The sequence below is a fragment of the Eptatretus burgeri genome, chromosome 17, assembly GCF_056783735.1.
Source record: "Eptatretus burgeri isolate ZD-2024b chromosome 17, Ebu_testis_v1, whole genome shotgun sequence".
In the NCBI taxonomy this organism is placed as follows: domain Eukaryota; kingdom Metazoa; phylum Chordata; class Myxini; order Myxiniformes; family Myxinidae; genus Eptatretus; species Eptatretus burgeri.
Window position 1 is genome coordinate 48,124,048 of NC_140977.1, and position 25,950 is coordinate 48,149,997.

The 25,950-nt window shown below is 43.8% G+C and overlaps 1 protein-coding gene and 1 pseudogene across 8 annotated transcripts in view; both read left to right on the forward strand.

The window, feature by feature from the left end:
• Positions 1-25,950, forward strand: part of LOC147010018 (uncharacterized) — a 144,695-nt gene that overhangs the window by 111,085 nt on the left and 7,660 nt on the right. For 6 of the 8 annotated variants that reach the window (XM_085860996.1, XM_085860995.1, XM_085860993.1 and 3 more), the window contains 2 exons: positions 5,095-5,234; positions 23,393-25,270. In XM_085860996.1, coding sequence (XP_085717122.1) covers positions 5,095-5,234; positions 23,393-25,270 — 2,018 coding nt within the window. Of the gene's footprint in view, positions 1-5,094; positions 5,235-8,867; positions 13,152-13,269; positions 15,242-23,392; positions 25,271-25,950 lie in introns of those variants that run through there. The other 2 variants (XM_085860998.1, XM_085861001.1) reach the window with 2 other exon arrangements.
• On the forward strand, positions 17,493-23,416 carry LOC147010019 (uncharacterized; annotated as a pseudogene).

Genomic DNA, 25,950 nt, shown 5'->3' on the forward strand with positions numbered 1-25,950 from the left:
TTAGAGAAGGTCAGAGGTCAAGTTGACGATTTCGTAAGTACCAGTCTATGACTGCTTGTTTGTCTGTTTGTTTGTGTGCAGGATATCTCAAAAAGTTGTGGATGGATCCGGATGAAATTTGGTGGGCATGTTGGGTGTATGACAAGGATGAACTGATTAGATTTTGTTGAAGATCTGGATCCTGATCTGGCGACGAGTTTTTTTAAGTGATTCTGCATCTTTGAGAGATGGGGCCAAAAACGATATATAGTGTTACGAATTTGGAAGTTTACTGCACTCAACATTCAGTAGTCCCTAGAGAACAGTTATATCGGTAAGTGTGTGTTTCTAGTTAGGGTCCCATCCCCCATGTCTAACGGGAATGTCATGTGTGCGCTGAGGGTTTCTTTTATAGTCAAGTCTTTTTTGCCGCGTCTCGCGTAGCGAACGCTGGCTCTAAGAGAGCTCCGCGTTGTTGTTGTTGTTGTTGTTGTTGTTGTTGTTCTTGTTGTTCTGGTGAAGACAAAACCTTTAGGACTCGGCTCTTTTATATACAGGATCCGGATCTCCTTAAATATTAAACACCTGTACATATCCTCACATTGAGGGTGCCTTTTGAGAGCATCTATCATCAACTTTTAAATATATACAGACATTTGCTTTAAAGTTTCGAAAGTTCACGTTACTATTTAAAGATTATTCCATTTAATGTGTTGTAATTTTGTAAATACACGATTTTCTCGTCATGAACAGAAGCCTCCATGACGGGTCTCGCTATTGGCTCCAACAAGGTACGTGACGAAATATCGGAAGTTGTTGTTATTGCCTTTAGGACGCGGCTCTTGGACACATTTGTTCTTGTTTTTTTATATCTCGAAGCCGACAATACCAACATATCTCCTTCGCTCATCGCCTCAGCTCCGACTCCACCCCTTGTCCAATCAGGAAGCTCTTCACCTCAGGCTGGCTCCGCCTTAGCCAGATGGAGTGTTCAGCCCCGGCCAATCGGGAGGCAGCCACGATTTATCCGAGGACCATCCAATCAGGAGGCAAGGGGGAGAAAAGAAATCCCTCCCTCCTGAAGAGGAAGAGGTGATTATCTGGACGGGCGCCGGAGAGAGACGGTGTGCTCGTGGCAGGAGCGTTGGCCAGTTCGAGCGATCGTGGCGTTTTGCCAAGCAACGAGGATCGTGTGTGAGACGTTCCTGGTGGGAGAGGACATTCTCAGTCCAGGCATTTCCCAACCTGGCATCCAAAGCCAGTGAGCGGTTGCCGATTAGGGCCCTGCAGACGGTCGTGAGTTCAAGTCCCACCGTGGTGATTCGAGTCGGTGTGACCGCACAAGACGGGGCAGGTACCCCGGGCCGGCTCTACCGGCTGAAGACCTATCGGGTCCATTTTATTTTTGGGTGTGTGTGTCTGTGTGTGGGCCCGTCTGTAAGTTGGAATTGGATAAGTGCTTTCGCTGTACATTATTTGCCTTGCTTTAGTCGGTTTAACTCTACTCTTATGTGTTCCTTCCCCACCTATTGTAAATAAATATCCATGTGTGAAATGTCTCAGCTCGTTTCTGTGTTTCTTTCATTGGTTTAACACGGTGCGTGTTGGGTGATTAAAAAGGCCGTTGCTACTGTAAATGTACGTTTGGACCGACGGGACCTCTGTTACCATCCGCTCAGGTTACGCACGGGTCGAGCACGGAAACGACTCGTCCCGTTCGAGTCACGTCGAGGGTGTGAATACTCGGTAGCTTGCCACGTGGGTCTCTCGGTATTTTGAAGTTTGGCAAATAACCCTGTCCCACGTGGTGGAATTATTGACGATTCATGGTCCTGTAAGGGACCCGTACCTGTCGGAGTTTCCCGAAAGGTACGATCTAGATTCCGGGTGTTCGTTAGAGTCGACCCTACTGCTCCACCTAGCGGTCATGCTCGCAACCGACACCCAGCTCCACAACAATAGCACGATATCTCATAAAGTCGTGGATGGATTCGGATGAAACTTGGTGGACAGGTTGGATGTGTGACAAAGGCAAATTGATTCGATTTTAGTGAAGATCCAAATCCGGATCTGGATAAGATAATTATTAAATTTTTAGATCCTCGTGGAGGATCTCGAAGTCTTACTCACGTTGTTGTTCTTGTGGACTTTTTTGTTTCACAGCCTAGTTTTCATCGAAACTTCCTAAAACTTGGCGCATATATGTAAAAAATACCCTGCATAGACAGTAACTATCTCCGATTTTGAAAATTCCTCCAAGAAAAAAAAAGTTACGACGTCAAAATAACTCCACTAATGGAAATCACCGAAAAAATTATCTCCGAAACTAGGCAAGCTTTTTGAAATCTGTTTGTGGGAATCGAACAGGGCATTATCAGAGATGAATTACCTTACATACGAGACATCACTCTGACGTCATGTCAATTTTTATGACGTCATTCCTATTTTTTGGCATTTTTTGTTTGTTTGTTTCACAGTCTACAGTTTTCATGGAAACTTCCTGAAACTTCACATATATATATGTAAAAAATACCCTGCGCGGACAGTAATCATCTCCGATTTTGAAAATTCCTCCTCGTAAAAAAGTTATGACGTCAAAATATCTCCGCTAATGGAAATTGCCTAAAAACTTATCTCTTACTAGGCAAGCTTTTTGAATTCTGTTTGCGAGAATCGAACAGGGCATTAGCAGAGATGAATTACCGCACATATGATGCATCACGATGACGTCATATCAATTTTTATGACGTCATTCCTATTTTTTGACATTTTTTGTTTCACAACCCAGAGTTTTCATCGGATCTTCGTGAAACTTGCCATGTATATGCAGAAAGCCCACGCGCAGGCAGTAACCATCTCCGATTTTGGAAATTCTTCCTAGAAAAAAAGTGAAAGTCATATCGCCGCTAATGGAAATAGCCTATACCATTATCTCCGAAACTAGTTTGTTTCACAGCCAACAGTTTTCATCAAAACTTCCTGAAACTTGGCATATATATGTAAAAATACCCTGCGCAGACAGAAACCATCTCCGATTTTGAAAATTCCTCCTAGAAAAAAAGTTATGACGTCAAAATATCTCCGCTAATGGAAATCACCTCAAAAATTATCTCCGAAACTCGACAAGCTTTTTGAATTCTGTTTGTGGGAATCGAACAGGGCATTAGCAGAGATGAATTACCGCACATATAATTCATCACAATGATGTCATATCAATTTTTATGACGTCATTCCTATTTTTTGACATTTTTTGTTTCACAGCCCAGAGTTTTCATTGGATCTTCGTGAAACTTGCCATGTATATGCAGAAAGTCCACGCGCAGGCAGTGACCATCTCCGATTTTGGAAATTCTTCCTAGAAAAAAAGTTGATGTCATAATATCGCCGGTAATGGAAATAGCCTATACCATTATCTCCGAAACTAGGCAAGCTGTTTGAATTTTGTTTGCGGGAATCAAGCCGGGCATTAGCACAGATAATTTATCACAAACCTGATACATCACAATGACGTCATATTCGTTTTTATGACGTCATAATTAAGAGGACGAGGAGCTTGGCTCATTCGAGCTTGTTAAAGTGATTCTTCACCATTGAGAGATAGGGCCAAAAATGATAGATATATAGCATGATATTTCAAAAATGTATTGGGCCCAATATGTTCTCATGGATCAGGCATTGTGTGGCGGAGGTATGCCCTCTACCCAGTGCCCTTCTAGTTACCCTCGCCAAAGGAGAGGGTATTGCATTTGGGGCCATTTGTCTGTCTGGGTGTTCGTCCGCACAGAACTTTCGTCTCCGCCACCGCTTGTCGGATTGAGACATTCTCACCATTGGTGCAAGTATTCATGTAGAATGTTGAAATGATAATTATGACGTCATCGGTCACGTGGTGTGGCAGCCATATTGGAAAAACGGAAAAACTTTGGACCTCTATCTTTAAGACAAATAGAGGGCAAACTTCATACAAGTGTTCCCCAGCCATGGTTGTTCAAGTGTGTTAAGGAATAATTGATAGGTCACATGGTTTGGCAGCCATATTAAATTGAAGAAAATATTAAATAATGATTTCTCTGGAACCGCTTAATCAATTGTGAAACTTCACATTTATGATGTAGTCGAGATGGGGGATACATGTTTTAAATTTTTACTTGATCGAACACATGGTTTGGCAGCCATATTGGATTTACCCTCAAACCTATAAAAAAATACACCACTCAAAAGAAGTCCTGGCAAGGTTCTGCAATCTCTGACTGCTGTTTTTCTTGTTGATTTATGTATTTAATTGGTTAACTATATTTGTTTGCTCCTCGGTCTTAACATTTGCATCAATAACATCACAGCCTTAAAGTTGTTTGGATTCTCAAGCCCAAGTTTTACTTTAGCACTTATCAGGTTTTTGTTTTTAGTTTTGTTTTTTTTACAATAAGTTTATCCACCTATCTTCATGTTGCATTTCGCCTCAGATAAGTTGTACAGCATTTCTTTGTCAGCTTCATTTTTTTTATCATCCAACGTTGTACTATTACTCTAATCAATGTGGTGTTTCATACAAATCTAATAGACCCTATTTTTTTGGTCTGCTCCAAGGTTTGGGGTTTCCATTTTTGTATAATCTATCTACAGTAAGTTTGGTCCAAATCTGCAGAAGGAATACCAGGAGATACAATTATTCAAGAATCCTGGTTGTTGTAAATTTACTTCCTATTAAAATCTTGTATGTCACCTTGGATTCGATTTTTAACATCTTAAGAGAGAGGTTGACACATTCGAGCCCCAAACACAACACATCCCCCTTCATATCGCTGTTAATTTTACTTTTTAAAGTAAGATTATAGAGGATACCAGGTGACAGTGCATTGCAGAATTCTTTCTTGTTCATCTTTTAGTGAAAGTTTCATTAATTTTGTGCTTTTCTTCCTCTTTCCCCACTGGTACACCCTTTTGTCATTCTTATTCAAAAATATAAATTGATTATGGAGCAAAGTTTTATTATTATTGTTTATTTATTTTCTTTTTGAATGATATTTTCTTTTTTGAGATCCATACCTTTTGTGTTGCTTCTGTTTTCACATCTCTCATAACTTTACTGACTTTCTTTCTGTGAATGATCTCCAGAGAAGTCAATGAGGATCTTCAGCAGGTTCTGTACCAAGAATGTGAATACCTTCACCGAAAGAACTTTGCAGCAGGATCAGAAGAGTCACTGTGGGATGTTCAATGATAATGAGCAGACATGTAATCATGACCAGGTGCAGGTGAATATTGACACTTGTGAAAAGACACACACATGCACTGAATGCAATAAATTATTTAGTTGTTCTTCCGTACCTCAGGAACACACGAATACCCACACCGTGGCAAGTACGTACAAGTGTAGTATATGCATTAAAGCTTCTGAGCAGAACTTAACCCAACAGTTAGATTTGAGGATTCTGACTGGAGAGACACCATTCAGATGCAGTATATGTAATACATTTTATCAGAATAAATTCAACTACCAGAATCACAAAAGGTACGCTCACACTCGTGAAAGGCTGCACAAGTGTATGATATGCAATGAACCATTTACTCAGAAGTCAGCATACTTGGTGCACTTACGGACACACGATCAGGGAGGGAAGCCCTACCAGTGTCCTGTATGCACCAAGGCATTCTATCATCCATCATTTTTAAAGCAACATAAAAAAATACATCCGGAATTAAAACACTATAAGTGTTCAGTGTGCACCAAGACATTTGCTCTTTCATCGTATTTAAATCAACATCAAAAAATACACACGGGAGAGAAGCCCTACAAGTGTTACCTGTGCAGCAAGTCCTTTATATATTCCTCACATTTAACTCGACATCAAAGAATACATATGAAGGAAAGGAATAATAAGAGTAATAAGACTAATCCAAAAAAAAGAGGGCATTTTTTCTAAAAAGAAACAAAAAAACGAAGGACCTCGAAAAATTATGGAAAGGTATATTTGAAGAAGAAAAAGAACACAACAAGGAAGCAGATTGGATACAACACTTAGAAAATATAAAGCAATATCCACAGGTAATGCACCCAATGGTAATTGATGAGACAAGCCAGGAGGCGACGATGGTTCACGAGCGGTATTTGACGATGTAGATTGTTTCAGAAATCAAGGATGAGACAATGTGATAATTTTTGACCATGTTATAAAAATGATCAACATGATGTGGTACGAGTGACGTTATTTGCTGCAAAATGTCGAAAACCCGGTTTCGTTCAACAACTTTCAAAATTTGACCTTTGTATAACCTTTAAAGGTCACAAAACAATGTTGTGGACATTAAAATAAGGAAACAGGATATGTGCTATCGCTTATTGGAGTTAGTTCGTCGAAGAAGGTCGAAAACCCGGTTCGATTCCCACAACTTTTAAAATTCGACCTTTGTGGCCTTGAAAGGTCAAGGATTATGACCTTTGGTGCAAAACATCCTCTGGAACATTTCAGGAACAATATAACGTCATATAGGCTATATGGCATTTCGCACTCCTCTGATTAATTATCCATACTTTGATGAAATCAGCGTAAAAACAAACTTGAAGGGGGCGCCACGGGCAAGGTGCTCGAGATAGAGCAAAATGATTTCAAGACTTTAGGTGGGGAATGATCTCAAGATTATGCATAAAAAATATTGTCATCCCAGCTCTCAATGTTTGGGTGGTCGTATGATTTTTATGCCAAAATTCGCAAAATCTTCTCCCTCAAAATTGACCGAATCAAACTGAATTTTTTATATGTTGTACATGTGGCAAATGCGCACAATGTGTCGAGCGGGAATTTCGAGAAAAAATATGAAAAAAAACAAAAATTACGAGTGGGCGTGGCTCTGCCCACAATGGCCGTGAAACGTCCATCGCCAGGAAGACAAAACTCGGCATTGATATCAACATCATATTCAAGTTTCATCCAAATCGGATCACATCCCACGAAGTTGTGCTCTGGACAGACAGACAGACAGACAGACATACCTACAGACACACAGACATAAGGAATATAGTAGTCACTCTTGCTGGCGCTCGTGAACCAAAAATTATAAAACATCTCGCAAAAGCACCAAACTTCAAATGCCCAGGTCCGGATGGGATTCCAAACTTCTTGCTGAAGCAACTACATGCTCTCCACCCTCACTATGTTCAAGCATTTAACAAACTCATTCAAGGGGAACAGTTAATGGATGAATGGTTCACAGAAGGCAAGACTCTTCTTATCCCAAAATCTGAAGAAACCCATCTTGTACCGGGAGCCAGGGGCATCAAACTCATGTGAACGAGGTACCAATGTTGCACCCCATGGGATGTTGGGACCCACAGCACTAACTCTCAAACTGACCGTCTGCCAGGATCTGGTAGGTGGGTGTGGCCCCCAGGGCCTTTATAGTGACCCCTGAAAAAGGGTCTAGATCATGTATTCTTGGTACCGGCTGAAACCAATTCAGAATCGTGCGTTATGATTCCACGAATATGAAGTGACACTTGACAGACGTTTTGAGTGGTCGAAACCCCCCCGGCAACTGCCCTTAAAGGGACCCTGAAAAAGGGTCGAGATCATGTTTTCTAGGTACCGGCTGAAACCAATTCAGAATCATAGTCTGGGTTCCCCTGAGTACGAAATGACCCATGACAGACGTTTTGATTGTTGGAAACCCCCCGGCAGACGCCCTTAAAGGAACCACTTTTGTGACCCCTGAAAAGGGGTCTAGATCATGTATTCTCGGTGCCGGCTGAAACCAATTCAGAATCATAGTCTGGGTTTCCCTGAGTAGGAAATGACCCAGGACAGACGTTTTGAGTGGTGGAAAAAACCCCGGCAGACGCCTTAAAGGAACCACTTAGTGTGACCCCTGACGTCATGGGAGAGTTGAGGTGCCTTTTTTCCCAGCACCCCATCACGTAAATCATGGATCCGCTCCTGTGAAACCAAGTCAATATTGTTAAAACTGTTTCCTAAACCTAAAAGTGCCGACAGATGTTTGTTTAAACAATCAAAGTCCAGTTGGTGTGTCTTTGATTAAAGACCGGGTTTCGGAGACTGCAGTTCGACCTTGATTGTGGACACCTCGCCGTGCTCGTTGCATGTCGTTGCTTGGCAACTGAAAGTGGCACGCTTCTAAAAATACGACGGTGACCTTGGCCTCCACCCGGCGTTTAACGGCATGCCCACGCCTTGAAAATGAAGGTCAGAGCGCGGTATTTTCTCAGTTTTGGCGGCCACGTGGCCTACGTCGCATTGATATAGTATGAGTAGTAGCATTGAATCTTGTTTTCGGGCGAAATTCTTCCAACAATACGGAACTTCGCCATATAATTTATCATTTCAAGCATCATACAGATACATAACAGTAAGTATTACCTATTTGTCAATATTTTAATTTCCATTATTGCATATAAATGACGATTTAATGAATTTACGATACCATGTACTGTTACGGACTGGCATCCCACATAAGACACACGTGTGAGTTGTTTCTGGATACAGCGTGTATACAATGTAGACTGAAAAACCGTTCATTATGAACGTGTTTTATTTATATTCATATTTTGATATAATGATTACGTATCCATGATGTACACGCCGGTCTGCATTTTGTGTCGTGTGGGATAATTTTAATCATATGGAGAGTAGACAGCAGAATTATGACGTCATCGCACGAGACGCACTAGAAAAGTACGCACCAGGCGATTAACGCTTCATAATGATTTATTTGTATACTATTGTATTGCCTATTCAGAACATATAAATATTATGATATATACTTTGTTAGAAATGACACCTTTGCGAAATCCTCCGCGCCGTCTCGACTTTGATATAAATTTACTATGTTTTTGAGAATTTACCAATACATTGAAAATTGTGATGATTTTCCAGAGTATCGATATGGAGGAAACGGATCAAGCCGAAATGGTGATACCAGCTCCCAGTGTGTGTATCATATGTAAGATCAGTGGAACGGTTCCGTTAAAACCATTTGATTCCAAGTTATGGGGTTCCATAAAAAAGGCGGCTGAAATTCGAAGGCAGATGTCATCCGACCGCTACAGCGATGCTACATCTGAAATTTTGACACGAGTTGACGAAAGCGAAGCGGTGTACCATACACAGTGTTACAGAACATTCACTGCTGTCAAGCGTCGGTCATCTTCTGGTCTATCAGTTCATGAGCCAACGGCGAAATTACCCACGACGCGACAACGAACTTTCCTACCTGCTACTGACGAAAAAGGATTACTGAAGGGGACATGTTTATTCTGTGGGAAAGTGAGAAAGAAATGGAACGGTGGAGACGAGAAACTGTCCGAATGTTTAACAGCAGATGGTCGTGACGCAATCTTTGCTGCAGCTCCACGAAGCAACAACGAACGAGTGAAATCAGTGGTTCGTGGCGAGGTCGATATTATAGCAAACGAAGCGCAATACCACAAGTCGTGTCGTCGATTGTTCTTCAAGGAAGCGGACCAATCTGTTGAACAATCTGCCGCCCCACGTACTGGTCGGAAGCTTCATGCGGAAACGTTCGAAACTATGAGAAGGTTGATTGAGACGGAAGTGATCGGAAATTGTCGAGCAATGTTGGCCAGTACGTTAATCGAGCTATATCGTGCGGAATACATTGGCTGTGGCGGTGATGTAGGCATTGAGAATTACTCAGTTCAGATGTTAATGAGCAAAATCAAAGACCGATTCGGTGCGAGATTATCTATCTCTCTCTACGACAAGCGTCAGGGTAATTTTATGTACAACTCGGCAATGTCTGACAATGATGCGCGAGTCAGCTTCCACGAAGATCGCGAGAAATTTGAACATCACGACAAGATTCGCGCAACCGCTCTATATCTACGATCCCTAATCCTGTCGATGCCAACATGTAAAAGGCCTACACCCACGACACTACACACATTGAAAACCTGTTCAGCGGAGATACCGGAATCCATCCCTTTGTTCTTCAAAACCATGATCTGCGGGCTACGTGAACAGAACGAGAACGAAAACATCGAACGAAAAGTGTTAGCGATGTCCTCTGATGCGGTGTATAATACTTCCAAAGGCTCGATTCGTCCTTGGAAACAGACCGTCCTCGGTCTCGGGCTAGGAACACTAACAGGATCAAAACTGGCGCTTCAAATGCTAAATCGTCACGGTCATTCAATAAGCTATGATGAGGTGAAACGACTGGAAACAGAGATGGCGTATTCCGCATCAGAAGAAAACCGCGATACTCCTGACGGCCTGTCATTGAAAGCTGACCTTGGAACAGGGCTCGCGTGGGACAACTATGACGTCAATATCGAAACGTTGGACGGGAAGAACACACTGCACACAACGGTTGGAATATGCTACCAAAATCAAGCGCCGATTGAGAACGAGCAAACAGAACATCAGCCCGATATATGTGATGAAAGAAACCTGCGAAGTTTTGTCAGAGAAGAACGGGAGATTCCACCGTACCGGACACCTCTGAACAAAGTAAAGTTCAGTATCTCTCATCGAGCCGACGTGCAGTTGACCGAAGGACTTGCTCATGGTTTACGACCTATTGACATGTTCTGGTTCCTACAGTCACGCGTTAAGTCGATGCCTCTTTTCAATGGTTACTACTCTCAGTTTGTGACAGACAAACTTCCACTGCACAAGATTTGTTACATGGATCCCATCGCCAAACCACCAACACAAAACGATGTCGTCCGGGAGACAATGGTCAGGAGTTTAAATGTAGCGTCTGAAACAAATCAGGAATACGGCATAGTAACGTACGATCTTGCTGTAGCCCTGAAGGCGTATTCTATTCAAGCTGTTGACGCCCCACTGTTTGATAATCTGCTAATCCTTCTCGGTAATTTCCACGTTGAATTCGCGATGTTCGGTGCTCTCGGCACGTACATCAAGGAATCGGGAGCGGAATATTTGTTGGTAGAGTCGGGTGTATTAGCCGAAGGTTCGCTGATGGGATTCATCCGCGGAAAGTTTTATAATCGATGTGCACGAGTTCATGAAATCCTTGCAAACGTATTAGAAAGAAAACTGTACGACCAATTCGTCACTACAGTGAGTCAGGAACGCATCAATGAAGTCCGAAGCATCCTCGACAGTAGCCCTACAGAGAGCGACGACCTCGAACGCTATATTAGAGAGCATCCCATCATTCAGGATCACATGAGGCAATATGAAACCTTCTTCCATGAAACGATGGATGGACGTCTTGGCCCAACGGCAGCATTCTGGACCACGTATGTCTTCATAGTTAACCGAGTGTATCGGGACTTGCAGCGCGCTGTTCGAACAAACGATGTCAGTGGGTACCTTTCCGTCTTGCCTACACTCGTCGACATATTCTTCGCTTTGAACAGACAGAATTACGCCCGCTGGGGTACGCTTTTCCTCGACAAGCTGCACAACGCTGAACCACATTTCCGTGCAATTCTTGAACGCGGAGCCTTCTCCATCCGTCGCACTAAAAAACATTTCTCACGAACGGCCATCGACATATGTCTTGAGCAGACAGTTAACAGGGATGCTGCATCGCCAATGAGAGGTATAGTGGCCTTCAGGAATTCTGAGAAAGCAGTCCGACGCTGGTGCATTACAACCACACAACGAGGCATGGCCGTAAGGGAATTGCGACGATTGTCTGGCTTGGAGACGACGGAGTCACCTGCGGCTCAACTCACTGCTGCTAGGATACGGAAGGACAACGAAAGTATGGATGCACTGACAGACGCATTGACCGAAGCATGTGACCCATTCTGCGCCCCAGCATGCACGTCAGAATCACTCATAAACATTGCAACGGGGAAAGCTACGGATCCGGAAACTAAAACGTATCTGCTTGAAACCATGTCACGAGGAAAGAAACTTCATGAGAAATTCGAAAAAGAATGTCAGGAAGACGACGGGCGTCTCCTAAGGCGCGTGTCGAGGAGCAAAGTCCAGAATTTTGCTGCTGAGAACACTAAACGAAAACGAACATCGACCGCAGAGGGAAAGCAAACGACAGAGGGGGTTAGAGATATGTTCATCCACATGGTCGTGATCATATCCCAGCATACTGCATTCGACTTGAGACACGTTTTGACATTTCCCGTAACGCAGTACCCACTTGCAATTGCACACTCTGATGGCACACCGCTGAAAACGTGCAAGGCCAAACTTCTGCAAAAATTGGAAACGCTTCAACATGGTTACACCCAATCCGATCTCCCTCCCGTTGACGTAACACTGGTGGATGGCGGTCTACTTCTGCATACATTCCTCTCAATTACAAACAGCGCAACGTACGGTGCGATGGCAAGGAGTCTTCTGATCAAAGTATGTTCCAACCCGGGTGTCGAAATACACGTCCTGTTCGATACATACGACAGATCGTCTATCAAGGAAATTGAGCGGAGGTTACGGGGCGCAGAGGATCGTCCGTTCGTCATCAGCGGCCCCTTACAAGTATCTCGACAAAGTGGCCAGCAATTGCTGAAGAATGGTAACTTCAAAGACCAATTGGCTGCGTTTGTCCTCGAAGAATGGGGAAAGAATCAATATGGCCCGATTCTTGGGGGAAAGATATTGATTGTGTCGCACGGTGGAAACTGCTGTCGCTACATCTACAATGCACAGAACGAGTGTATCACTGTCGATCGTCCAAGCCACCTTCAAGGGAAACACGAAGAAGCGGATACTCTGATCGCATTTCATGCCAGTAATGTTGCTGGATGTATTGTGGTCAGAGCATCAGATACAGATGTAATGGCCATCCTTATTCATATGCTGGGAAGACATGTAGAGAGCGGTACGCAGGGACCAACAGTGATCATGGACTGTGGCGTTGCCAACAATCGCCGATACATCGATCTGAATCAAATCGTAAAGGCTTTGGAAGCCATGCAACCTGGACTGTCATTGGCAATCATTGCCATCCACGTCTTCACTGGAACAGACTTCACGACGGCATTCTACCGTAAGGGAAAGGTTGGGCCGTTGGAGATCCTCATGAAGGACAGTTCCGGCCGGTTCATCAAGGCATTCCGAAACATCAGTACCGCAGACAAACCAGATGAGCCTACTCTACAGGAGTACACCTGCGTAGTGTACGGACAGAGCGGTCAGGTCGACATCAATGAGGCGAGACATGCCAAATTACTGCAAATGACCGGCAAGATCAATCAGGTCAGTAAAGCTTGCACTGTTCTACTCTGGTTTACTTTATTGCCCGTAGAAGTATTTTGTAACTGACCCTGTATCTGATTCATCGGAGTGACACTTTTCATGCATTCTTTTTCTGCAGGATACGCCGCTGGTGAACATGAAGCAGATCGACTGCGCCCTCCTACCACCCTGCCAGAAAAGTCTGGCAAAGAAGATTGCACGCACCAACTACGTCAGCATGCTGTGGGGTCGTGCCACGACGGCAAATCCGGCACAGGGCCTGGATCCTCTGGACTACGGATGGCGACGAGAGGGTGAATGTCTCGTTCCAGAATGGTTTTCGGGACCCGAAGTGCCAGTCGATCTCTTTCGAGACAACACCAACGTTAGCGACTCCATCACTACTGCCGACACTGAAGATAACGATGTTTCGGAAGACGACACCGACACTGAGCCATGGAGCGAGGAAGATAGCGAGACAGATTGATTCGACGATAGTTTGAAATAACCGAGAATTTACAGAGACAGTGCGGCGAGAGTTAACAGATACAGCAGTGTGCTACATATTATAAGTCATAGTTAACAGAGATAGCAGTGTGCTATGTATTATAAGTGAGAGTTGACAGAAACAGCAGCTCGCTATGTATCCTATGTGAAAGTAGAGACAGCACTGTGCTGTATTATAAGTTGATAGATACAGCAGTGAGCTATGTATTATAAGTGAGAGTTGATAGACAGACAGCAGTGAGCTATGTATTATAAGTGAGAGTTGATATAGACAGCAGTGAGCGATGTAATTAGGTGAGAGTTTACAGAGACAGTAGTGGACTGTGAGTGAGTGTTGACGACAGAGAGACTAGCGTGTTATATGTGATGAGACCAGCGCAGTAGAAAGTGGTTTAGACAAAGCTATGTGTATTTGCATGACTTGAGAGTTGTCATAAACAGTTACAGCAAAGATATAAATAGCCCATACACCCATAAAGTTACGCATTCTCAAGTAATCGTAATTGTTTGCAAAAAACTAATATGGGAATTCATTCAAAATCCGCGATATTTCGTCGAATATTTCTGCTAATTTACTTCGATATGGTACGAGGTGTTATTGCTATTCAGTGGTTTGAGTATTTTTTATTTCGCGGGTGTGCCCCTTTAACTGGCAGCAGACAGTTACAGAATGCAGTCGATTTGCAATATGATTATATCCTGTATTGATAGTTGACTCGAGATTACGTGCTATGTCTTTTGATTACCCGAGTGGTTCTCCTACCGAAAACGTCTGCCATGGGACATTTCGTGTCACCCCAACGATTCTCAATTGGCACAATATAGTGATCTAGAGCACTTGCTCAGGGGTGGGCGTCTGCCAGGGGGTGTCCACCACTCAAAACGTCTGTCCTGGGTCATTTCCTACTCAGGGAAACCCAGACTATGATTCTGAATTGGTTTCAGCCGGTACCTAGAATACATGATCTTGACCCCTTTTCAGGGGTCACAAAAGTGGTTTCTTAAAGGGCGTCTGCCGGGGGGTTCCACCACTCAAAACGTCTGTCATGGGTCATTTCGTACACAGGGGAACCCAGACTATGATTCTGAATTGGTTTCAGCCGGTACCTAGAAAACATGATCTCGACCCTTTTTCAGGGTCCCTTTACGGGCATCTGCCGGGGGTTTCCACCACTCAAAACGTCTGTCACATGTCACTTCATATTCGTGGAATCATAACGCACGATTCTGAATTGGTTTCAGCCGGTACCTAGAATACATGATCTAGACCCTTTTTCAGGGGTCACTATAAAGGCCCTGGGGGTCACACCCACCTACCAGATCCCAGCAGACGGTCAGTTTGAGAGTTAGTGATGTGGGTCCCAACATCCCATGGGGTGCAACATTGGTACCTCGTTCACATGGGTTTGATGCCCCTGGCTGCGGGTCTTTATCCCACATTTAGGGATTATAAAATGCTTGCAAGTACAGTATAAAAAATTGACCCCTAAATAGTCACACTGATTGAGAAAGCAATGATGCTCTGGAACACAACTCTGATACTACCTTACTTGGAAGGACAGATTGAAATTCCAGGAGTAAAGATATAATGTGGTATCTTACAAGGTGACAGCCTCTCTCCCTCCTGTTTTGTCTGGCTCTGGATGGACTGAGTAACCTCATCAATGAACAAGGACATGCATACAATCCGACATGCAACAGAAGAATAAGAAAATAATAATAAGAAAAATAAGACCAAAGAAATACGAAAGGTTACACACCTACTGTACATGGATGATCTAAAACTCTTCGCACCAAATAATATAGTGGCAGATCAACTAAAATTAGTAAAGCAGTATTCAAAGGACATTCAAATTGAGTTTGGTCTTGACAAGTTTGCCAAATGCACATTTGTACAAGGAAAAACAAAAAGACCATGCAACATCTCAATCGATCAAAGTACAACAATACAGAAATAAGACAATGAAGCATCCTACAAATACTTTGGAATAGAAGAAGGCCCCCAAGTACAACACAAAAAAAATGCGTTAAATAATCAGCAAAGAGTACCTACGCAGAATAAGACAAATTCTGAGGTCATTCCTCTCTTCAAGAAACAAAAGCAAAGCTATAAACCAAGTTGTAGTGCTGGTCTTCCAATGTAGCTGTGCAATTATAAACTGGCCACAATTGGAGATTACCAATATAGACACCAAAGGAAGGAAGCTTCTATTCACGAGAAAGATATTCCACAAAAACCAATGCACCGAAGTTGTACTTATCGAGATGAGAAGGAGGAGGTGGTTTGATGGAGCTTAAGCAAGTGCACAGAAAATTGTGTATAGGATTAGTGGAGTTTGTGAAAAGCACAACCGGCTATCGGATGATAATTGTACATGAGCAAGAAAACAACAAACCAGAAAAGGGATGGTTAATATAATCCATTTCGTAACAAACTTCCAAAACAGCTGCAAATTATGGATACCACACAGGAAAACGAACCAGAAACAAACACAGCCCCAATGATTGCAAAGAAAAAAACCCAGCAAAACTACAAAAATAAATATCAGTAGATATGCTCTGACAAATGGGAGAATGACAAAAGAGCAGGAATATTGACAAAATAACTTGACAGGATAGGGATCGACAAAGAATAGGTCAAATTAATTGGGATGGAGAACAAGGCATCATAAATGCTCGACCAAGGAGACTACACCAATGCCTTTCAGAAAATGGTGCGATGCAGCCAAATGAAAAAATTGCAGGTTTTATTGGGTAGAAACAGAAAGTACCAGTCACCTCTTTTCAGCATGTAAAATCTCATGTCAGAACAGATGTATACAGATCCGATCAAATCCAATCCTTGAAAATGAACATATCACGCATGTCGAGATGATCCCATCAAAGTATGGGCATTGCAAACAAAGCATTGCATCTGGACATAGTACTCAAACACAAAAAGGAAAAGTCAGCATTGTTGATTGAGGTTTCAGTTCCCAATGACTTCGGACTAAATGCAACAGAAATCCAAGATTTTTGCCGTTCCAGGCTTGTAGTCCGAGCGCCAGCGAAATTTATTCAACCGGAAAAAGACAGAAGGTTTGACCACACGAGGTGGTTGATCATGTATTGCTGACCAAGGATCGGGATTGCTGCCGGTTCGTAGCCTGTACCTTTGGCCTCCTGGTGACATTTCCGTGTCACCAAAATTGGATTTATTCAACCCGAGAACGACAGGGAAACTAATCATACCATGACATGGGGTATTCACAGTTGCCCACAGTTGACCTCCACCCTCACTATTTGGCCCACAAAATTGCCCACAGTTGACCAAAAGGTAGTTGACAGCAATTCTAACCTGTCCGTTTTCCAGGACAGCATTTTTTATGGGGTCACGTGACCACATTTCTTCAACCCGAGAGTGACAAGCATGAGACTTGGTTCATATAATCTACGGTTATTGCCAAATACGATAATATCAATGACAGCAATTTCACCCTGTACTTTGACCTTGACCCAGGTACAATATACCAACGCTATTCAACTAAAATGCGACAAGCATCGAATTTAGTTAAGCATGATCTAATGATATTGCCAAACACCAAAATACCAATGACAGCAGTCTTTTCATGTACTTTAACCATGACAGCATCCTTCGACATTGAACCAGTTACCCCATTCAGGATGGGGAAACTGACCCGACCCCGCCCAAACGCCGGCTGCCAGACTGTCAGCCTCGTTCCCGTGCGTGTATTCTCTTGTAACGAGGATGCCTGACCACCTGAGCCACCCGGAAGTCTTTACATGTAGTGGTTGATCAGTGAAGTGAAACGAGTCTTTACCATGGAAGTTTGAGGGCTCCTAGGGGATGTTATCATGGAGGATGAGGTGAGTATTTTCAATACGATGCGTTGTAATTTTCTGCGCTCCAAGTGTTGGTGCTTGTAAGCCAACGTAACTCATGCACTGGGTTTTCTCTGTCATCTTTACTTCCTCACTCACACATACGGTTTGACTTTGTTTTTTCTAACCTAGTTATTTGCAGACAGGAAATTGATAAGAAATTGAGGGGCACCGCACTCCACGGGTGCGTATACCTCATAAATCGCCATGCGGCCATACGTACCAACACCAAGTGTGCATTTGTGCGCGCCAAGTGCGCCGGCTATGCTCACCCATTTGCATTGCTCCCCAAAAGTGCGCGTCAAAGGGCTGAAATTCTCACACTGGAATATTTTCAGTGCATTCTAGTAGATTCAATGCTGCATAATTCCATTTCTGTAAAGTAATCCCATAATATACCATCTTGACAAAATCTCAATGAGCACTCCAATGACCAAACACCACCACCACACCCATTTTGTGCTGTGTTATTCTCCTGGCATGCTTACTGCCTAGCGAATTTATTACGCTAGATTTCTTCATTTTAGGTTTGTTTCCTGTGTCAGAAGAAAGATGATAATCCGCTAAAACACATCAAGGATGACGAGCAGTGGTCAAGGGTGCAAAATGCCTCGGATCGACGAAAGTGTCTCCAAACAGACATGTTTCAGGAAGCTACGTACAGGGTTCAAAATTGCCCAGACTATTCATGCCTGCGATACCATTCGACCTGTCTCAATAAGTTCAGTGCTGTGAAAAAACGTAAAGCTGAGGATGAAAGCAGCAAACCTCCAAGCCCAGCTAAAAAGACACGCTCAGTGTCTGGCTTTTTAAAATCGAGCCCTCGAGGTGTCATAGTTGACAAACGCTGCGTTTTCTCTTCAAAAGAAAAACGATCCAAATGTGGAAAATCGTTTGAACCATTGAACCTGATGCTATCTATGTTTGGCAGCAAATCAGTTGTGGCATGTGCTAGAGCAAACCCAAATTCTATTTTGAGTCAGAAAATTCTGGCGCTTGCTCGAGGAACGGACGACCTAGTGGCTTCCGAGGGCATGTACCACAATACTTGTCGCTCGAAATTCCTTCGAAGTAACGTTGCTGAGGCTGCAAGTTGCAGATATGATTTTGTTGCACCCTCAGCTATTCACATGGTAGCATTCAAAATGACTCCCAAGTGGTAGACTCCCAAGTATTGGCAAAACGTATTCCAGTCGCAGTTGCATCTGTAATGGAGTTATACAAATCAGAATTCCTGGCCAGTGGTGGGATTTCTGGGGATATAGAAGGATACACCACACAGAAGTTGCTGGATAAAATAAAAAGCCTACAAGGACAACCTGTGCTGTGCAAGGAGTCGAACAAGACCGGGAATTTAATTTACCCGCCATCTCTCAGTTTTGATGATGCTGTAGTGGCTTTGAAAAATACTACTGCGGATGAACAGGAGGTACGATCGAGTGCAATGATGTTGCGATCAGAGATTCTACAAATGGAGAAGACCCAAATTCCGAGCCCTACAACCGTTGATTCTCTGAAGAAAACCGCCCCAGAAATACCTCCGCTGACAAAACTTTTCTATAGAACACTACTGTGTGTTGCCGAAGCACCATCAGCTGCTAAGGAAAGAAAGTGTGAAGCGCTCTCTTCAGATGCAGTCTATACTGTATCACAGGGAAATGTAAAACCTTGGAAAAACACAGCGCTAGGTATTGGACTTTCTTCGATGTTCGGAAGCAAGAGTACAATAACAGTACTGAACAGACTTGGTCATTGTGTGAGCGACGATGAATGCAAAAGACTCGTGTCGGAAATCGCGTACACCTGTGCTTCAGGAGAAAAGGAGACACCGGCAGGACTGTTGCCCGACTCACAACTTGCAACTGGTAAGTGGCTATAAAACTAATTGCTGGATGAGAGGGAGAACGTGATGAATCTTACAATCAGTTCAATGTGCATAAACCCGGAAAGATTACCCAGGACGCCCCCATTTTACTCAAGCATTAGGATACGGTCATTTCTTGATTTCTGCTTCAGGAACTGCCTGGGACAACTTTGAATTGAACGTCGAAACCCTGGATGGCAAGAACAGTATGCACGTTACCGTGGGCATAGCTTACCAGAATCAATACGTTCCAGATGAACATCACGCCAAAATAGTCGCAGGACCGTCAAGAGAGACGTCAACTGTGAGTGGGAGAGCCAGAAGAACCTTTGAAGGCATTGTGAAAGAGTGTCCTGCTTTCTGTTTGAATTTGCGAGCAGTCAAATTCTCACTTTCGGCAGCGACTACTTCAAATGACAGCAATAAATTCATTGAAGCAAATGCATTGGATATTTTGTGGGTGATCAAGTCCGTGCATGAAACGGTGCCTCAGTTCAACGGATTTTATTCCTTGTTTATGGAGGACCGCCTTCCAATGACAGTGATAGCTTATATGGATCCCATAAATGCGTCTCCAACCCTTGGCAAGGTTGTTCAGGCTACCATGGAACGATCTCTGAAAGTGGCTGAAGAGAATGCTCATATGTGGCACCCAGTTACGTACGGTCTGAACATTGCCATGAAGGCGTTCGCCATTCAAGCTCTCCGTGCGCCAAAGTTTGATAAACTTATCATTTTACTGGGCAACTTTCACGTCGTATGAGCATTTTTTGGTGCTGTTGAGACCTATATATCCAATTCCAGTTTGGAATATCTGTTGACAGAGGGTTATGTTCTTGCCAAGGGTTCATTGAATGGGTTTGTGAAGGGTAAATTTTATAACCGATGTACCCACATTCACCAGATAACAGCTGGTGTCCTGGAGCAGTTACTGTATGAATGATTCCTGTCGGACAGACGTGATCATTATGAAGTCATCTCAGAGATAATGTCGACAGATTTGGACGATAAGAACAAACTGGCCCAACTAGCTACACAGGAAGATTTCCTGCGGCTCGTCAAGGACTTGAGCAGTTTCTTCATGATACCATGAACGGCTCACTTGGCAAGCCAGTGGCATATTGGGCTGTGTACGTGTACTTCATCAACCGCATTTACCGAGAGCTACAAAGGGCTGTACAAACCAACGATGTCGCCCTATATGTGACAGTTCTACCTCATCTTACGGATCTGTTCTTCGCCTTGAACAGACCAAATTATGCTCGGTGGGGTTCACTCTATTTGGAAAAGCTAAGTCAACTAGTTTCAGCTGCAATGGATGTACTACAAGCTGGTGCCTTCAGCACGAGACGTACAAATAAGGCATACTCCCGCAGTCCGATCGACCTAACCCTTGAGCAGACCGCAAATCGCGATGCCGCATCTGCAGCCACCGGAGTCGTCTAATTCGGAGAAGGCATTTAGACATTTAGGTGGTGTGTGAGCCTTACACAACGCAGAATAGCCATTACAGAGATGAAAGAAATGTGCGGTATTCAGAGGGGAGAAACACCGGCAAACCAATTGCGCAAGCAGCGTGTGAAGAAAGACAAAGAAAGTGCCGACCGTCTCGAGCAGATGTTCATTGAAACATGCCATCCGTTTGGTCCCGCTGCACCAGAGGCCCTCGTCAACTTGGCTTCGGGTGAAAGTGCGAAGCGACGGCCAAGTGCCTGACCACAACTCTTCATCGCGGAAAATTGGCAAGATCAGAGTTTCTGCTTGAGTGCGCAGAAGACGGGTCAAGATTTCTAAAAGCTGTGAAGCGCACCAGAGTGCAAAACTTTGCATCTGAAAACGCTCGGAAACCGATCAAATGTGATAAGGTTGGTACCGAAGGTGTGAGAGACGCCTTCGCTCACGTCTTAGCGATGGACGCAGTGCGAGAAGTTATCGATCTCAGAGATCTACTAAGCCATCCAATTACATCGATTTCCCCTTCAATCGCACACAGCGATGGGTCAGTGATGAGGATGACCAAGTCAGTGCTCACCAAAGTTCTGGAAGGAAAACAAAAAGAGCCGCTCTTGGACATCTCACTCTCAGTGCAGCCCTTGGTTTATCTCGTTGATGGCGGTCTTATTCTCTACGAGGTTCTGCCTCACCATAAGCAATCAACGTATTGGTCGATAGTGAGGGATATAATGGTGCACATTTATAGGAGTGCTGGTATCGCGATGGAGGTGCATTTACTTCTTGGCAAGTACGTTACGCCATCAATAAAGGATCCGGAGAGGAGGAACCGGGGTGGTGGCTGTGATGAGGATTTTGTGATAACAGGGCCGGAACAAAAGCAGAAAAAGAAAGGCAGTGAGCTCCTCAAAAACTATCGTTTCAAGAATGCCTTTCTGAAATTCATGATGGAAAAAGTCCAGAATGAGCAGTATGCTGCGATCATTGACCACAAAACGGTGTATATCTCAAATGGGGGAAACTGTATAGAACTGAAGGTGAACAGCATGGGGTTGTTGGTGGTGTCCATTCCACCACAGTATCAGGGTCAACATGAGGAAGCAAACACTCTCATTGCCTACCAGGCTGCAACGGCGATGTCAGGTGACATGACTGTACGTTCCTCGGACATGGACGTCATGGTGATGCTGTTGCCAGTCGCTGCAAGACATCCCCACCGCATAATACTCGACTAAAGAAGCGGAAACGATCGCCGTTACATAAACGTGTCTGAAATCGCTCACGTACTGGAGGATACGGAAGCAGGTACAACGGAGGCTGTCGTTGGTTTTCACGCCCTAACAGGATGCGACTACACATCTGCTTTCTACCGAAAAGGAAAACAGAAACCGTTTGAAATCGTGCAAAAAGGATATGTCAAGGCTCTTCAGTCTTTGTGTGGTGACGAAATGGATGTGCTGGGGTTGGAGCGATTCGTTTGCCACGTGCATGGCAATAAAAAAGCAAAATGCATCAATGAGGTGTGAGCAGAGGCCTTTTTCAAGATGGTGGGCATGGGAAAGTTCTCTGAACAGGTGAGGAAAATCAACTGCGCTTCCTTGCCCCCCTGCAAACGTACCCTGCTGCAACTTCTCAATAGGGCTCACTACGTCTCCTTGATGTGGACGTCGGCTTCGAAGGCGAATCCAACGGCCGGAATCAATCCCATCAACAATGGATGCAACTGGAAATTACACATTTCAGTGGTTTATTGGGCCTGCACTACCCGAAGAGCTGAAGAAGCCTTCATGTACTGCATCAGGGACGGAGGAATCTGAAGAGGATCCTTACGAGTGCGACACTGATGTCGAGGAATACGTCCACGGCTATCCAGACCAGCCCATCGACACTCTCCCCGGATACCGATGGTGAACCCTGGAGTGGTGACAGCGGGAGCGAATCCGAAACGGATTAATTGATCAATACGACCAATACTGCTCGTCATAATACCAATCCTGATCAATTGTATGGATCTTTTATGCCACTTGGACGATGACGAAGAAAGAAGAACCGATGTTCGTGCTATGGGGAGTGAAGCTTTAGGCCCGGTTTTTCGAAGCGGTAAGACACGTCTTACGTCCAAGACGCGTCTTACCGCTTTGAGAAACTGGGCCTTAGTTTTCTGCCATGGTTTAAGATAGTTTATGTTGAGGCATTGGTTAAATTTGGCATTAAATTTAATTTGGAATTATTACGGATTCAATGTCGAAGGTTGCTGTCAGGGTCAAAGTACCGTGGTGCCCCCAGAATCCGAACGCCCCATTGTTTGAACAAATTGGAATCCGAACAATTTTTTCGAGAAAATTTTGCCCTAAAAACCGAACATATTTTCAAAAACCGAACACAACGTAGCGTTAATGTTTGTTCACGTGCGTCTCCCCGCCTGTTCAACCCGCATCTTCGTGCTTTGTTCATTCAGTTCGTCGGTGGAAGTACTCGTGAAAGCATCTCTCGTGTGTCGATCGCTACTTTACCTCATGTTTTCACCTTGATTTGTGCTGTTTTTTTTCAATTACAGTATCACCCTTGTGCATTCACCATGGCACCCAAGAAGAGCAGTGAAGCAAATAGGAGTAAGAGGAAGTCCGTGAGAACGACAATTGAGTTGAAGAAAGAACTTATCGCTAAGCATGAGAGTGGTACGCGTGTGTCTGATCTCGCTGCCATGTTCGAGCTTCCGAAGTCGACCGTGTGTACGATTCTGAAAAATAAAGAAGCGATAAAAGCAGCTGATGTGGCAAAAGGCGTTACAACTCTGACCTCTAAGAGATCGAAGTTTATGGAGGAGATGGAAAAACTCCTCTTAGTGTGGATAAACGAAAAACAGTTGGTTGGTGATCCCATCGCTGAAGTCATAATTTGTGAGAAAGCCAAGCGCCTGCATGCTGACCTTATAAAAGGCCTGCCTGGAAGTAGTGCTGATAGTGAAGAGTTTAAGGCTAGTAGAGGGTGGTTCAAAAACTTTAAGAAAAGAACTGGGATCGACAGTGTTGTTATGCATGGAGAGGCTGCTCATTCGAATGTGGATGCAGCAGCAAAGTTTGTGAAGAAATTTAGTGAGTTTGTGAACACTGAGGGGTATGTGGCACAACAGGTGTTCAATTGTGATGAAACAGGCCTCTTCTGGAAAAAGATGCCAAGGAGGACCTATATTACTAAGGAAGAGAAGTCTTTACCAGGCCATAAGCCAATGAAAGACAAGCTTACTCTGTTATTGTGTGGTAATGCTCGTGGAGACTGCAAGATAAAGCCTTTGCTTGTGTACCACTCAGAGAATCCACGTGTGTTCAAAAAGAACAATGTTGTGAAGAGCAAGCTTAATGTTATGTGGAGGGCAAACATGAAAGCATGGACTACCAGGCAGTTCTTCACCGAGTGGATTCATGAGGAGTTTGCCCCTTCTGTGAAGACTTATCTTGAGGAAAAAAATCTACCCATGAAGGCTCTTCTTGTGATGGACAACGCTCCTGCTCATCCCCCAGGCTTGGAAGAAAGTTTGGTGGGCGAATATAGCTTCATCAAGGTGAAGTTCTTGCCCCCCAATACAACTCATCTCATCCAGCCCATGGACCAGCAAGTCATCTCAAATTTCAAGAAACTGTACACCAAGGCTATGTTCCAGAGATGCTTTGAGGTGATAAACGAGACCGAACTGACCCTCAGAGAGTTTTGGAAGGATCATTATAATATCCTCCATTGCTTAAGAATCATAGACAAAGCATGGAGGGAAGTGTCTCTGAGGACAATGAACTCTGCCTGGAAGAAACTCTGGCCTGAATGTGTTGCAGCCAGAGACTTTGAAGGCTTCGAAGAATCGCCTGTTGTGCCTGTTATTGTGTCTCTGGGCAAGTCCATGGGCTTGGAGGTGAGTGAAGAGGATGTGGAGGAGTTAGTGGAGGATCACAAAAATGAACTCACCACAGAAGAACTTCAGCACCTCCACAAGATGCAGCAAGAAGAATTGGAAGACAAAATTTCTAAAAAGGAGGAAGAGGGAGCTATTGGGAACATTTCCAGTGCTGAAATTAAAGAACTGTGCTCCCTGTGGTCTAAAACACAGGCCATTGTCGAAAAGTGGCACCCGAACAGGGCAGTGGTCAACAGGAGCATACATTTGTTCAATGACAATGTGATTGACCACTTCAGAAGAATTCAGAAAAGTCGCCAACACCAGACAACTTTGGGAAGGTGGTTCTCTAAAGCAAGCGAGCCCAGTGAGCCCCAGCCCTCTACAAGTGGTCTTAATGTTAGGGGAATGAAGAGACAAAGAGAGGAAACACCAGAAGCACAGTTGCCTGATGTTATTATGGAAGGTGACTCACCTTCCAAGCAACAAACCCTCTCCCTCCTTCCTCCTCTCCAGCTTCCACATGTACCATTAGCACTCCTCACTAAGGTAAATGCAGTTTATTTTCATGTTGGTACATTTATTTCTTGTTTTTATTATTATTACTTGATATTTAGGTCATTTACTCATCTTATTTTACCTTAAACATGGGTAATTTCAGTTGAAAGTGTCTTGAAAATGGATTTTCTTGGGGTCCAGGAACGGATTAATTCACTTAACATTATTTCTTAACACTAAATTCACTTAACACTTAACAATATTCTATTCCCACTACGTAGTTACATATCGTAGGACACGTCCGTAATAAAGTGCGCAGCATCGAAATTCATCGTTTGTCCGATTTTACATATCTTGTTCCGAAAAACGTTGATTCCAATGCATTAGTTTTGTGCCGTCCGCGTAGAACGCATTTGCATACCCCTAGTAGCCGTACTCGCATACGTCTATTTGAATATTAATCGCCTCTCCCCCAGAGAATATGTTCAGAATCCTTTGTTTTGCAACACGTTTCGCCGGAAAGATCAACGAATTGCTCGTACGGAGCGATGTTTCCTCGGTTCACGTGCGTAATATGTGTCCGTCAAAGTTTCACAGGGGGGGCATAATGATGATAAGCTTTACTATTTAGCTGCATTGCAATAAAGATATCAATTATATGTATTACATCGTAATTGTAGTATACCGATCTGCATGAATCACCTCTATTGATGGCCGATCGAGCAAAGCAA